The sequence below is a fragment of the Electrophorus electricus genome, chromosome 5, assembly GCF_013358815.1.
Source record: "Electrophorus electricus isolate fEleEle1 chromosome 5, fEleEle1.pri, whole genome shotgun sequence".
NCBI classification, from domain to species: Eukaryota; Metazoa; Chordata; class Actinopteri; order Gymnotiformes; family Gymnotidae; genus Electrophorus; species Electrophorus electricus.
Window position 1 is genome coordinate 9174568 of NC_049539.1, and position 14237 is coordinate 9188804.

Consider the following 14237-nt stretch of genomic DNA (forward strand, 5'->3'; position numbering starts at 1 on the left):
CACCGGTACGCCAATTATCACCAGACTTTATGAATAAGAGTTAAATATCATGATGCTCATTTCGTCTTGCTCACGCAGTTACCATCATTTATGAATCTGGCCTAACTTTGTTTTTAAAAAAACAAAACAAAACAAAACAAAAAAAAACAGTAAAAAGCCATGCCTGTGGCTTTAAACATGGGCTGTCTGGCTGTCAGTAAAAAGACAAGCACCTCCCTCTATCCACAGACCAATTAAAGACCTACATATTTACAACTTGAGTTACAAATACCTGAAAAAATATATATATTAAAGCGATTTCAAAAGTGCATGTTCTGCATGAATGTTCACTGACTACTGCAAGTTCCTTTAGGCTTTCATTATTTCAGGTCAGCAGGTTTGTCTTTAAATCCATTGAAATGCATCAAAATGATGTTCCCAGTAACCACCTATGCTCAACCTCTGCATTAGACAGACATTAGGTTGAAAAATCCTGAAATGTTTCTTCACAACTGAGGTGTTTATAAAACACAACATGAAAATGGTATTTAAACCATTACATCAGTGAAATTATTCAATGAAATTGTGTAATTTATTAACATTTCCAATATTTAAAAAAGAACAAAAACAGTAAAAGTAAGGAGTACAGTAGCTGTGTAGGGTGGTGTGCCGCGGTCAATCCCAGCAGCCCACTCCTGTGGCACCCTTCACGGTGAGCTCATGTGCAGTGACAGACCAGGCTACCGTATATGAGTAGACAGCGCAAACCAGCCTTCTTTTAGTTTGTCCACCTGCACAAGACACAAGCATCAGCACGGCTCACATCTCTTCATTACATTTTTACTCCTTTCAGGAAGAGCAGATTTCTAAACGAATGATGAGTTGTGTTGGGGATAGACATGGGACAGTAAGAAAAATTACTATTATGATGTCAGTAAGGAACAACTATGGTTTTCAATATTACAGTATTGTTAAAATACCTAGAGCAAAATGTTAAAAAGGCACTTTTTTCCAACCATATTTCTTTATAACACTATAAATATAAAATTCACTAGCATATGCTGTTCATATTTACAGCATTTAGCTGACACTTATCCAAAGCGACTTAGTCTTAACTGTCTGATTTCTGTCCTTGGTAGCAATAAATGGCCTACTGCTATTGTCATAACTATCATAATGACGTACTGCCATATACAACCTAAAACATGATGGAAAAAGTACGGATTTTTATAAACTGGGACGAATGTGATATTTGTAGGATTTGTACAATGTCAAAGATCTATGACTGACAACTGACATAAGTCCAGTATCTGACACGAAGGCAGGAAAGATATTAATACCATGTCTATCTTTGCAATTTTGAGGGCTTTGTTGTTGGGTTTTTTTTTATATGCTTTGATGTATGTGTGTACACACCTGTGTCTGCCTTTCGCCTCCATCTACACTTAGTGGAGGAGCTGCTGACCTGCAGAAAGGAAGTTTGCAGCTAAAGGTTTTCATCCCTTTTATAAAAATTTATAAAAGTAGTAAGAGATTTAGGATCGACCAGAAATATCTTGGACCGAGATGGAAAGTACACTTAGCACAAATTCTTAGAAGCAGATAGGTTGGTGTGTGAGTAACGCACCTTCTGCCAATTCCCATAGCTTGAGAGGGATGGCCTCTCTCAGGTACAGATACACTTCCAGCATCTGCAGGAGAACAGGCTTGATTAAGAGGCTTGCATACATAGTTAAAAGCTTTTCTTCTCCCTTTCCCTTTTTATGTTTATGAACTAGAAGCTGCTACTTTAAGTCCTCTGGCCATTTTACAGCTGCGGAACATTAGAACAAAACAGTGTAAAGTACTTTTCTCTCAGTAAAAAAATAAAATTAAAGGCTGGAAATACAAGGTTCCTCCCAACACAGGCAAGAGAACACACAGGCATAACTCACTGAGACAGTCAGTGACACTAACAGAGATTCCATGTTAACATCTGTAATACAGACATTGTCGAATAGAACAGATTCACTCTGCTCACCTTTGCCGTGCTTATTTCAGAAAGATGAGAATGATTTACATGTACCAGCTCAGAACGAAGAGGCTACTGGCGTTCAGACACGCCGTACTGGCAACGGTTGGCAAGGTTTGCCATCTTTTGGTATTGCTGTAAGAAACACGCAGACACAACAACCTGTGGTGGGGCTGGTGGAGTGCGGCGGTACGGGCGAGACTGAGGGAGAGGCGCTGACGTAGGCGCTCTGCCTCTGCTGCTCTATGAGCTCCAGCAGTTTGGCCCTGGCTGCTGTACTCTGTCTGTTCAGCTCCTGCAGTCTCTCCTCCATGAGCCTCACAGAAGACTCATCTGTACCCAAACACTTCATAGCAAATCATGGGGGGGGGAAAAAAATAAAAAATACAAAATCGGGTTAACGCAGCTTTTTTGCGTTTTTATACCAGATTGACTTTGGATATGAATTTCGCACAGTGTTTGCATATACTATGAGAAAGTGAGAATCCAACCAAGTAGTAAAATGAGTAGATTAGCACTGTTGGTTCAGCAGAATTCTTTTATAAAAACCAAAGCAAGCAGATTCACCTGTTGTGTGGGTTGTGGAGCAGTAGGGGGCGATGCTTGTCCATCCAGAGTGGTGACTGCAGACAGCCTGTCTGCACTCTCCTCACTGGAAGCTGGTGCTCCAGCAGGAGTGAAGCGGGATTGGTCCAGCTGCACCCGAATCGCTGCATTTTGGTGGGTCAGCTCAGCAATCTGCCCCAGCATGGCATCGTGGGACAGCTGGTCCGCCGGCAGGGTGCGGCGTGGCGAGACGTTGACAGGAAGGCTGACGAAGGAGGGAGGGGTGCACGAAACGTCCGACTCCTCTGTAGAGCCAAGATTAGCTGCTGCATTTGAGCTCTCAAAGTGCAAAGAGCGGGGACATGCTGTAGAGAGACAAATCATTTTACAAGCATGCAAGAGCTTATGCATGCAGGTGTAGTCCCTCATTACTCCAATCTGCTACATGCTAGTGATACAAACTATGCTCTAAATTTGCTTTCTCCTCATCAACGATTTAAAAATTTAATCACTTGTAAAAATCATGCAACAAGGTTATCAATTGCTGCACTTTACACTCACCAGCAGCAGGCACTCTGCTGTCTCTCTGATGTGGAGGGGAGAGCAGCACAGCAGGAGAGGCTGAAGCTTGCTCCTGTAGGGCTCGCTCAGCAGATACAAGCTTCAGATCAGCACCTGCATGGCCATACCACACTCTTGGTACTCACATGACCAAATGACTGATTCTAAATCAGCCTTCATTTCAGATGAACTAAAGCACAAATCTGTTTTTGATGGTACAGTGAGAGCCTGCAAAAAATGTAAAGTTTCATTTAAAACTGATATGTACATAAGATGGCTTTAAAAGGCAAATTCTTAACATCAGCAAATAGCCAGTTTCACTTTTTTCCAATGCAATAAGCACACTAATATATTTTGAGACAAACATATCTCTCTATGAACAGTGTTCATTTGACGCCACTTGAGACATGATCTCCAGCGCTACACGTGTCAGTGTTCTTCAATAACTAAACGTTACAGTATGCGTTAGTTACCCATCACAGCACCCTTTGCTGGTCCTAACTGTCTCTCTGCAGCTTCACTCTCCAGCCCTCCAAGCACAAGGATCACCACGTCCAGACGCTTTTCCAGTTCTGCCATCTGCTCCTGAAGACTTGTCTGTGTGAGAACAATACTCAGATTTTTCTGATTATTAGCCATTGTGGTTGTCATAAGATGTCATTACTTAAAGAGAACAGTTAACCTGTGTGGCAGCACTCTCCTCCCTCAGAGAGAAACATTCAGCCGTGAGAGCATTGATCAGACTCTTTTGCTCCCTCACCTCCTCTTCTAGTCGCTGCCTCTCTAGTGCCTCCTTTTGCACCTCCTCTTCTCTCTAAGACACAAGCAGACACTGTTTTTAGCATCACAGCGGAAAAGGGGTTCCTGCGTTATTCAACACACTACACCACAGTGCTGACTTAAAGAGGTCGTTTCCTCACACGTCGGAGGTGCCTGGCGATGCGTGACAGAGCAGCCACCAGAGCCACGGAGAATCCAGTGAGGCCACGGCCCTGGTGCAGCTCGGGCTGCTCTGGCGAGCCCAGAGGCCCCTTCTGTTCCAGGAAGTGCAGCTCAGTCTCCACTTGGCCCAACTTATCCTGCAGCAGCTCCAGGCTGGACAGGTTAGTGCTCCGAGAGCTTAGTCCAGAGCTGTCCAGTCTAGCCGAGTATCCCCTTTGGGTCCTGCTCTTACCACCTGAAAGACATATGTCCGTAGGTTGTTTTTGTTTTTTTTTGTTTTTTGCATTTTTGTCAAGTTCCCCAGCATAAAATGCAATTATGCCCAGAACCACCATCTCAACTTTAAATATAAAAAAAACCCCAAAAAAACCCCCAAAACCCCTCATGCATGGTGTGTTCACAGTTTCTCTCTACCTGACTGAGAGGGACCAGCATCAGGGTTGAGGACTTGATTAACCAGAGTGCTGGACTGGCTCAGGTCTGGATGCGCCTGCCGTGTCTTTAAACGCTGCACAGCCACAGTCGCGTTTAGAGCTTTTCACCATCAGTGACAGAAAGACGAACAGTAAACAAACTACTACAAGCCAACACCATTACAAGTACACAGCGACTTTGGTCAAATTACAGGAGTGACCGGGACTGCCCCTACCTGCTTGGTCTCCTGGGCCTCCCACATTAGACGTGATCTGGGCGAGGTTCTGTTGCTGGTCTGCTCTCCAAACAGGGAGCTTGGGTTTACATGTTTTCCTCTTCAGCCTAGAACACATTACATGAAATTATTTTTTAGATGGTTACAGCAAGCTTCAGTGATCGACGTATCAACGGCAGGTGAACAAGTGTTAGTACCTGCACACTTGACTATTTAAGGAGGTGTCCTCTTCGTCCTCATGTTCTCTGCCAGAATCCTCCAATTCATTTAAAGCCTTAAAAAAATTTATTATACCATGTACGTCCTTCAAAATAAGTTTGCTACATTTCATAACCAACAAAGTGACAAATAATTTGCGGGTGTGTTAGATACTACTCAATCTCATGCACCCAATATGGTATACAAATGGTGCCTTTTTTTAAAAAAAAAAAAAGAACTGTACTTTGGCACAGTACTTTTTATACATACATACATACATACATACATACATACATACACACACACATGTACATACATACATACAATAAGGACATAATCACAGTACCTGCTGATCCATCATGGTCTGGCTGAGAAGTGAAAGCTGTGTTGGTGGGTCTGGCTTTTGCAGTACTGGAAGTTCAGTATCAGACCCACAGTCGGGTACCATGGTAACACTTGGAAACCCTGCAACACGCATACAGACACACATGCATATGAAAGAAGACTAATACTTGGAAAACATTAGCAAGTATGGCAGCTAGTCCATGTGCTACCTGTCTGTCTGCGAGGTGCGTCTCCAAATAGATCTTTAACCACAGCCATGGCTCTGTCTGACCGTGCAAGAACATCCTGCAGCTGGCACCGATCAGAGAACACCTATACGGACACACATGCACATTGTTGTTCAAAAGGTAACAGGCCTTTCTAAGGCCAACTGTTCCTAGTGCTTTTGAGTCTACTAAACAGAATGCAGAGAAAATTCCTTCTAAATAATTTCACAGTCGCAATTTTGCAAACAGTAACACAATGAATCCGGGGGGGGGGGGGGGGGGGGGGGGTGTTGTTTTTTCAGGCTAACTCCCAGGCAAATTTAATTTCACAAAAATGAAAGCGTGCTCTGGAGGGACTGATGCGAATTAATGTGCACGCATGAAAGACAAGAATCCCATCTGAATGTTTTTAACAGGCACTTTCACATGCGAAATACTCGAGGATAACCTTGACGCACACTCATGTAAAAGCTCACGAATGTCAACGCATCGAGGCCCTCACACAGACGGCGCTTTTCGCGTACCTCTTTGATGATTCGGAGTCGGGTCTGATCTAACCCAGTGGGGCTGGCCGGCTGAGGCTTCCTCTGCGCGCGCTTAAGGGCCTTCTCCCTCAGCTCCCACTGCGCGAGCACTCTGTTGCGGGACCTGTGCGTCTCGTGTCGCTTGGACTAACGAACCCAGACAAGCGAACACGATGCGCTCTAAGCACACGCCTTAATAAAGATTTCTTTTTTTGAGAAAACGTTGAGATATCTTACCAGGTCCTCTGGGGTAGCTTTGTGTACCGATAGGTCATTTACTGTGCTCTAAAGGAAATGAGATTTAAATGAGCTAGATGGGACAAAACATTTGACACCATGCAAAGCCGTTTATTGAAATATCACCTACCACCCATTCCTTCTTGGTAACGGACACTTTCTTAGTTCGCAACGGCCGTCGGTTAACTCTCACGAAGGACATCCCCTCACAACATAAAACATAACTGAGTCAAAACATTAGAAATCTGCCTGGCTATCTAACTGCAACTGTCAAATCTGTTAGCTCATCGATAAAGTATATTAGGCCATCTCGACCAAACCGAAATCGTAATGTCTAGCTGCATAAAACTTTAGATCCTTATAATTAGGTTGGCCAGCTAGGTTAAATAACAACAGAAAAAAACAGCCTATCCCACTTTAGCTAACAATAACAATAGATGTCAATTTTACTCACAATTGTGAAGTTAGCTAACGCTAACAGTTCTAAATTTGGTTGGCTGCATGCTAGAAAGTGTATCACGGATAACAGCTACATAGCTAAGAATGGCTAAACCTCATATTTAGCCAGTTAACCAGCTACCTACCTGGGTATAAAACTGGCTTAAGATAGCTAGGTTAGGTTGGCTAACCGCTTTCGTTGCCCCGAGAGTCGCTCGTACGCTGGTATCAGTGATGACGCATACTGTTAAGAAACCGACTGAAGACTTTTTAAAACCACCGCCAAAGTTCCTTTCAAAACAAAAGTCCTAATCGTCCCTGCTCGGATCTTCGATCAAACGTGGCCGACTTCTGGGCACAACTTTCAGGGTCAGAGAACATTATTAGAAATAAGTATTTTTCTGAATTTGACAGTAGGCTTTTGTAGTATCTTTTACAATTTTTTTAATTTTTATTTTTATTAACAATAAACTTAATGCTGTCTCTTGACATTCGAGATCTGCTTTCCTGTTATGTTTATTGTGTTTAACACGCCAAATTAAAAATGTTTAAAACAGTAACCAACTTTATTCTATTATGTTCCCTTTTTATAATACAGTATTTAACATCAAAATAACATCACAGTTAGCTCACATTATAGACGCCACATCAAAGGGCACAATATGCCTTATTGCATTAATTACATGTAGGCTACATATTATATTTTCATTGTTTTAGCAAACAAGGACATGTATGTAGCCTACTTTCTGGACAAGGAGTAGTCTAAATTAGCTCTGCTGTTCGTCATTAAAGTCATTTGTCCATCAGGTGGTGGTGTTGATTAACATGTAGTCTAGACGGCGCCTCCTTTTTAGTGAAGTCTCCCTAAGGAACACCAGTGTAATTTGTCACATCATGTGTAATTAGTGACGCCAGTGAAAGTAATAAAGAATTTAAGGTAGTCTTTACTGGTCTGTTCTAGTAGGATTTCAACCTCTGTAAAGCAGAACAAGCCTATCACTTTATAGAAGACAGATTACCTTTTAGCCTACTCACTGCTGGAAATAAAAATTGATGAGGACTGGTAGTGTAAATTTCAGAAGTATTAATTATCAGTACCATGTTACGTATATCGTATAAACGAACTCCATAGTACTAAACGTCCGCTATTTTTAATAAAGAGCGCGTGTGTTAATTGTCTTCACCGCATGGGGGCTACTGTCCTCAGGAATATGCCAAGGAACTATACCGTGACACTTGTTAGCACGGGCAGTTGGCAGAGTTGTTAAAACTCCAAAAAAACGTAGCGTTAGTGTAGGATACCAGTGCGCAAGCGCCGATGAGTAAGTAGCCCACCTCCTGGATGTCAGAAATACCCTCAGCCCATCAGTCCGGCGTGCGGCTGTAACGTAGTGAACGGAGAGGGGGGGGGTTCACGCTCAACTTCTTGGTAGATGACACCTGGGAAATCCTTGATCGCATTGTAGAGGGTCAGTCATTAGCAGAGCTCTGAAAAGGAGACTTCTGAGCAAGTAGTACCCCATGACATGGATTAGTGAGGAGAAAACCCTAACTTGCTTGTCTGGTGGAAAAGAAAGGGATTTCGTGAGAACGCATGCAGAGATTGAGCGTGTGGATTACATACAAAGTCGGTGTTGGTTTCGCTGTATCTCTGGGGAAGATATTTGAGAAGTGTATTTTCAGGAGACATGGACTGCCTCGCTTCCGCAACAAAGTTCAGCTTGAAATGGATTGATTCACAATTTGCCTGAGGTCCCAAAAGTTTGTATTAGTCGCGCTGGATGTACCGATTTTTAAATCCTCCTTGCTTACAGAAAAAAAGAAAAGGGGGGGAAAAAGCTCCGTTCGGGCATTAATTCACGTTAAGTATCCTGTTTGTCTTTCATTCAAATTAAAACTGCTGAAAGTATTGCGACGACTGGAGGATACTTCTGGAAACTTTAATCGCACGCTTGTGGATGTATTAAACTAATCGCGGGATTTCTGTCAAATGACATTATTAAGGTTATTTATTTGGTTACATTTAGGCGCATCACCTCCTTTGAACATACTTATTTGTGAAGTTACTGACTTAATCGGTGTAAAGGAACGAACCAAAAGGTTTTTGCTACGGAGCATATCTCTGGTGGTAGGATGCAAGGCATAGAATTCCCGATGGCCGTTGCTGTGGTTTTGACTCTTTTAACTGTTATTCACGTTAAGGCAAGCGGAGAGTATTGCCATGGTTGGCAAGATCCGCAAGGTGCCTGGCGAGAAGGTTTCCAGTGCCCGGAGCGCTTCGACAGTGCCGAGGCCATCATCTGTTGTGGAAAATGCGAGCTCCGCTACTGTTGCTCTAGCACAGAAGCCCGGCTGGACCAGGGGACCTGCGATAATGACAAGCAAACTCAAGAACCTAACACTGGAAACAAGGACGGCAAAAATACGGGAGCAGGTAATAATTACATAATACTCGCAGAGGCTGCAGTGCTTCTTTTCTCTTTGCAGTGCTTCTTTTCTCTTATTTTTGCAATCAGTTACAGAAGCGCTGCTTCATCACTTTTCTGGAATGGCCAGATTGCTCAGTTCAGTCTCTTAACCCAGTAAATCACCGGAGCAGATGTATCTCGGTGTCATTTTAATACCACTTGTTGCATTCAAATGATAGAGACCACAGTGCATCTTTTGCCGGCATCAAGAAATGGCAGCTGTTTTAATCAAATTTTAGTCTAGATTGGTTAACTTATTAGGTTATAGTACAACAGTAAGGGTATATCAGTGTGTGGACGACTAATCTATTTGCATGAGGCTTATTTTAAAAATTAAGCCCCTCGGGCGCTGTGTTGGAAAAAGCTCCTTCAGTGAAAATAAGTCTCGAATTTCAAGCGTCCGATTTCGAAAACTTTTTTATTTTCTGATTGCGTAACGGTATAGTGGCTGCAGGACGCACAGTTCCGTTGGACCCGACAACTGCCTTCGAATTAATCTGCATTGTGGAAAGCAACCGGCCACTCATTCACAAACGGCAAATTGTGCCGCGTGGTTATAAATAGCAGTTTGTTCTAACAGTAACGCGCTTGGGCTCAAATCGCTCAGTCCTCACGAGGATCAAGTTTGGACTTGACCGGATCCCCATAGCGACGGTGCTAACGGCTCGTTCATAAAACAGCAACGCATTTAGTTTCTGAAGTCTCTACGCAAATCCGAAAACTTTTCATTCGGTTATTTAAACATTAGTCTCCAGTTTGGTTTCTACACGGGTACCGTAAATTGGCTGCTTCTCCCATTAGACCTTTTTGATGCTTATCTCAGTTTGAAGAAATTCCGTCCACGGTGAAAGTGGAAAAACGTGTACATGAAAGTCCGTGGGCCGCGGCACAAACCAGCCGGTTAACATTTGTGTCCTTAAACAGATTAATAAAGTCAGAAGAAAAAGCTTTACAAGCACAATGGACTTGTACAACAGTTTTCTTGCAAGGACTGGGAAAATTCCCCGATTTCAACCATAGTAGTATAATAACAGTGAAATCCGAACCAGCAAACTAGTAAAGACTAAAATTGGCTCCGAGGAAATATCAGCAAGAGGAAACAGAAGACAGCTGCAGTCTACAGCCAAGGACTGTGACAGACTGTCTAGCTTGAGACTGCTGGTCCCAGTTGAACAAAAATGTAACAGGTGTGCACATACATTGAGACAACACCTTTTAAGGATTACAAGAAGGCTGGCGTCTCCTTACACCTTTTCAGTATAATACTTTCTGTTGATACTTTTTTTTATCTAGTTCATTTAACGTTAGTGTATATTTGACTCCTGCCAAAATCGTCTTAACAAAGTGTGTTTCCTAGGAGTGCAAGCATCTACATTGGCATTCAGCGACGTGTTCAGAGTCTGTCATTGTTAAAAATAGGCTTTGGATTAAGTTGACTGGAAAATGTGACTTGGACACAATAGCTCTACAGAGATCATATTTAATATAACAAGTGGCCTACTGTTTTTTTCTTATTTATATTGAAGGTCACGTTGAGAGGAAAAGCATGTGTTCCATTAGCTACCACACACTACTCTGTGAGCAGACCCCTTGGCCTCTACTCTGGGGTCTCTGGATAACAGACCGTCCCACTGTTTTTTGAAATAAGTGCTGAAAGATAAATGTCACTCCCAGATGCATGTTCTCATGTAAAAGAAAAACAGTACCTGATCTATGCTACAACTGCATAGCTAACGCTAACCCCATTTACATGGTTATAATGAATGACACTCCTCTACTAGTTAAACATGATTGACTGCCTCACCAGACACTGTGTGAAAATGATTCCCCAGTGGATAAAAGAAGCCTTGGAGTAATTTCACTAGAAACATGGGATGTACATTCCACCAGCAAACACGCACACAAGCTACAAGGCCAGAGAGGTTGTGACCTGTTCCAATGGATTAGAGCAGATCAAAATAATCTTAATAAGTGCTAATGAGGGCCCAGACCCCCTGGGGTTGCAGCTCTGAACATCTCTGAACTCTCCCGCTCCATCTCTCTCAATCATCTGAACTCCTGGGCTTCAGCCAGCATTTATATCCTCCCCATCTGAAGAGCTGAAGCACTCTCTCTTTCACACCTTACATGTATGACTCCACTGTACACGCCTGTGGACTGGTGGCGGTGATGATCAGTGATGCAGGATAAATTCTAACTTTATATACACTGCAATAATTAATGAACACCTGTAACAGAACTGCAAATATTCTGCTTAATTTCCAAGTAAATCACAGTCACGGGGGCACCGTAGTTCCTTTCCCAGGATGCCACAATGAGAGTTCACTCCTCAGTGTTTTAAGCATCATCAATGCAGTTTCAGTTACATACATTATTTGCCCACAGGGGCAGTGGATGCTCAGTGGTTAAGGTACTGGACTAGTAATCAGAAGGTTGCCAGTTCAAGCCAAGTTGCCACTGTTGGGCCTCTGAGCAAGACCCTTAAGCCTGGATTGCTCAATTTGTACTCAGTCATGATTGTAAATCACTGTGGATAAAAGTGTCAGGTAAATGTAATACTGTTTCACACAAAGCAGGAATTCAAACCTGCTGTATAGTCCCTAATTTTTCAAAAGCCCTAAATTCAATATTCATATTCCGAACACAAGTGTTCGTGTATGAATCTAGATGCAAGTCTGCCATTCTAGTACCTTATAAATCCCTTCTGCCCCACACTTTTTTAAGTGTAGTAAAAAGTTGTAATGTTATTTCGGGAGGTTAGTTGTGAGCCTGTTGCTACATTTTTGTTCTCTGTCTCTCTGCAGTGCCCATCTATGTGCCTTTCCTGATCGTTGGCTCAGTCTTCGTGGCATTTGTGTTGCTAGGCTCAGTGGTCGCCGTGTGCTGCTGCCACTGTCTCCGCCCCAAACAGGAACTGGCCTCTGGGGGCGGGTCAGGGTCTGGCTCTGGCAGTGGGCGTCTCCTGGAGTCCATCCCCATGATGTCCAGTACGAGCACCTCGCGCGGCTCCTCCTCCCGCCAGTCCAGCACAGCCACCTCCTCCAACTCCTCGGCCCCGCCCACCGTCTCGCGGCCAGCCCCCGCCCCCGTGCTGCGGGCGCAGGCCTCCTGCTGCCTTCCCCCTGATGCCAGCGTCTATGTCAACATGCCCACCAACTTCTCTGTGCTCAACTGTGCGCAGGCCACGCAGATCCTGCCTCACCAGGGGCAGTTCCTCCACCCGCAGTACATCGGCTATGCCCACCCCGTCTCCCCAGCACCAGCCTTCCTGGACCCCACGCAAGGGGCCTACAGGCCCTTGCAGTCCCCCTTCCCCCCACCCACCAGTGTCGCCAGTGTCACCAGCCTGACCAATGAGCAGAAGCAACCTCCTGTGACCGTGTGAGGACACACTGGGGCCTGCGTGCCACTCAGCCCACCCGTAATAGGACCCTTGTTGTCAGGCGACGAGAGCGGGCTGTGCAGAGGGTCCAGGCCACGGAGGGGCAGAATGAAAGTCGCATGAAGGGGATGTGCTAACATGGGCTGCTTAGGTCCTGTTGTTGTGTGTCACGTGTGTAGCACAGGTCAATTTGTGTGAGTGTGTGAGTGTGTGGGTGTGTGTGTGTGTGTGACTGTGTGTGTGTTCAGGGTTGAGGGCTGTCTTAGAAACCCTGGAACACTTAATGCACTCATGTGATTATACAACACAGTTCCAATCAACTTGGACAGGGGGTATTGCCAACATATGTTCAGCACAAAATGAATGTAAGCTATGATAAAGTTTGTGTAACATTATTTGCAAAGCACATGTGTTCTCTGCAGTCAAGAGGAGTGGGTACCACCATGTTGGTAATGCCCTATGAATGTGTGAGACTGCAAATGTTTGCTTTGTATTAAATGTAGCATATGTGTGGGTATCCCTGCAGAGTGTGTTTGTGTAGCCTCCATACATGTTCCTTAGAAACGTGTGAGGAACTCGAATGTGTGAGTAATTTTGTGTGTTTGTGAGTGTTTCAGTGTATGCGCTGTGCAGTACATGTAGTGTGTAATGGGAATTACAGGTGCTGTAATGTGAAAAGCAGTTCAGGCTCCCAGTTGGACACTTAAACTCTAATGAAGTGAGCACAAGACACAGACTGTGACGCTCCACCCCCTGACCACTGCCCTGACCAGAATACACACACGTGCGCACACACACACAAACACACACTCCCACACCCATACCAAGGAGCTCACTCAAGAGGGAAGATGGAAACACACTAAACATACTCCTCACAGTGCCAAGGAACCCTCTTAACAGAAATATACAAATGTAAAAGTATGTGTGTGTCCTCAACATAGCTATGATCGGCAGTCTTCAGAAGGCAGCCGAGTTAATTATGCAGTAAAAACTGTCTGCCAAGTGTTCCCCTTCACTAAGTCTCTCTCTTGTGAAAGAGGTGTGTGTGTCTTCGTGCCACTTTTTCTCTCAGTCTGTTAGCATAAGGTACACATAAGTAGTAGTACCATAATGTTCCAGAATATTTAATCTGAAGTGGGCTTCTTTCAGCAGGTAGAGGACAGCGAAACACTACTGAGCAAAAACTCTCAAACTCTCAGTCTGTGGGAGATGAAGCCTTGTATATTGTTGCCAAAACATGCCCTTAAACTGTTACTTCCAGACTTTTACCTGGTGGGGAGCCACAGAATACACTCCAATTCCATGATGCAAGAAAACTGCTTTAGGATGTGTTTCTGTTGTGCCACATTGGAAGGACTTAAAGTAGAAGAGTGGAAGCCAGGTCAACAAAACCTTCATCCTCCTCCCAACCCCCCACCCCAACGCCAGGCAAAACCAAATGGAGACAACACAGGGCTGAAAAAAACAGTGAGCTGCATTTTGGTTTCAACTAAGAAGGCCACACAGAGGCTGCCATTGAGTCTATGAAACATTTCATGTCACAAAACTGTGTCTGCGTCCAATAATGTCAGAGAGTCAAACAGAATGGTTACTCTGATTTAAATGTGTGAAAACAGGGCCACCATATTTCATCTTCATATGAATTGTATTAATTTTTAATAAATATTAAAGTGTGCGGGGTATCAGTGATTTGTTTGTGAGCTATGCTGAGTCCGGCTATGCTGATTTGTTTATGGGCTATCTGTCAGCAT

At 43.9% G+C, this 14237-nt stretch overlaps 2 protein-coding genes across 3 annotated transcripts; one reads left to right on the plus strand and one right to left on the minus strand.

Annotated features, from left to right (window-relative positions):
* Positions 1-120: 120 nt before the first annotated feature.
* On the minus strand, positions 121-6877 carry spice1 (spindle and centriole associated protein 1). 2 transcript variants are annotated; one of them, XM_027008065.2, is made up of 18 exons: positions 6783-6877; positions 6329-6407; positions 6199-6246; positions 5962-6108; positions 5441-5543; positions 5233-5351; positions 4886-4962; positions 4689-4795; positions 4454-4573; positions 4018-4274; positions 3780-3911; positions 3571-3694; positions 3098-3211; positions 2558-2901; positions 2153-2336; positions 1607-1670; positions 1396-1444; positions 121-770 (listed from the first exon to the last, which is right to left on the minus strand). In XM_027008065.2, exons 2-18 carry the CDS (start codon positions 6398-6400, stop codon positions 720-722), a joined length of 2112 nt encoding a protein of 703 aa, XP_026863866.2. In that variant the 5' UTR covers positions 6401-6407; positions 6783-6877; the 3' UTR covers positions 121-719. The 2 variants fall into 2 exon arrangements, with proteins under 2 accessions (XP_026863866.2, XP_026863867.2); XM_027008066.2 differs by having other exon boundaries at positions 6329-6403; positions 6783-6875.
* Positions 6878-8016: 1139 nt separating this feature from the next.
* LOC113576160 (protein shisa-2) lies at positions 8017-14161 on the plus strand. Its single transcript, XM_027008117.2, has 2 exons — positions 8017-9070; positions 11909-14161. Exons 1-2 carry the CDS (start codon positions 8770-8772, stop codon positions 12487-12489), a joined length of 882 nt encoding a protein of 293 aa, XP_026863918.2. The 5' UTR covers positions 8017-8769; the 3' UTR covers positions 12490-14161.
* The last annotated feature ends 76 nt before the right edge of the window (positions 14162-14237 follow it).